We start from the raw sequence: 993 nt of genomic DNA, 5'->3' as shown, positions 1-993 counted from the left end.
TTCAGGAGGCAGGTAATGTTAGTATTTAGCACAGGAGGAAGCCATTTAACAAGCCATTAACAGCAGAATAGATTCATCATTATTCATCCCCCAGCACAAGTCATTGGGATGGAGCCGTTCGTCCATAATCCCCAGTATGCCATTGTGATTTGTAGGGTATGCCAGTTTGCCGTGGTTGCCAATGAAGTATTGTCACATTTAAGGACACACCACCGAGAGATCGCCGTCGCCAGCAGAGCCCATATCGCAGAGGCCATCCGCCGAATCCCAGGGATCATCCGCACCCAGGCCGAGTTAGCCACATTGCAGTATCCGGACCCAAGCACGCCACCCATCCCACACATTGCGGCACCGAAAGCGGACGGCATACGGTGCGCAGAGTGCCCGTATATGTGCCGGCGGTCACAAGTTATCCAAAGGCATTGCCGGGCGGAGCATGGATGGCAGAACGATTGGCAGAAGGGAGGTAATGTGCATAAGAAGGCCAGGGTAGCCAGGGACGTGCCGTGGACAACGGGGGTGCCGTGTCAGCGGTTTTTCCCATCGCGCGCAGGGAGCCGGTGGTTCGAGGTCGGGCGGGGGTTAGGGGTGGCCGTCGAACGCAGCGAGCCAGCAGTGCCAGCGGCCAGCGAGACCGGGTGGTTCGTCGCGTTGCACGAGAACCAAGAGAAGCGGTTCGAGGCCGACGCGCGCGAGGAGGTCAGTACAGTGGACGAAAAGTTGGAGCCGAACGGGTGGTTATACCGCGTCGGTTGGACGAGGGATTTGGAAGGGTTGAACAAGATGCAGTTGCAGGAGGCCACGCGACCGATCGAGGACGGCGAGGAGACGTTACGGAACGTGTGGGCCGTGTTCAACAGTGTTGCCGACAAGGCACGCGCAACAGCAGCACCGCACAAGGTCGGGCACGACGTGTTGTTCGAGGCGGAGCGGAAGGAGATGGGCCAGAAGCCGGTGCGGCCGTTCGATAACCGCATGGAGGACGACACGTGG

General features: G+C 59.0%; 1 protein-coding gene across 1 annotated transcript; it reads left to right on the top strand.

Moving 5' to 3' along the window:
* Nucleotides 1-390: 390 nt before the first annotated feature.
* Nucleotides 391-989, top strand: COL26b_014525 (uncharacterized protein; the record flags this gene model as incomplete). Its single annotated transcript, XM_053187096.1, has 1 exon — nt 391-989. A coding segment is annotated over one exon (599 nt), but the record flags the coding sequence as incomplete, so codon positions are not given.
* Nucleotides 990-993: the final 4 nt, after the last annotated feature.

Source organism: Colletotrichum chrysophilum, assembly GCF_026319265.1.
Source record: "Colletotrichum chrysophilum strain AFK26 chromosome Unknown scaffold_556, whole genome shotgun sequence".
NCBI lineage: Eukaryota > Fungi > Ascomycota > Sordariomycetes > Glomerellales > Glomerellaceae > Colletotrichum > Colletotrichum chrysophilum.
The sequence above is the reverse complement of the archived record's forward strand: the minus strand, read 5'-3'. Positions and strand labels throughout refer to the sequence as shown.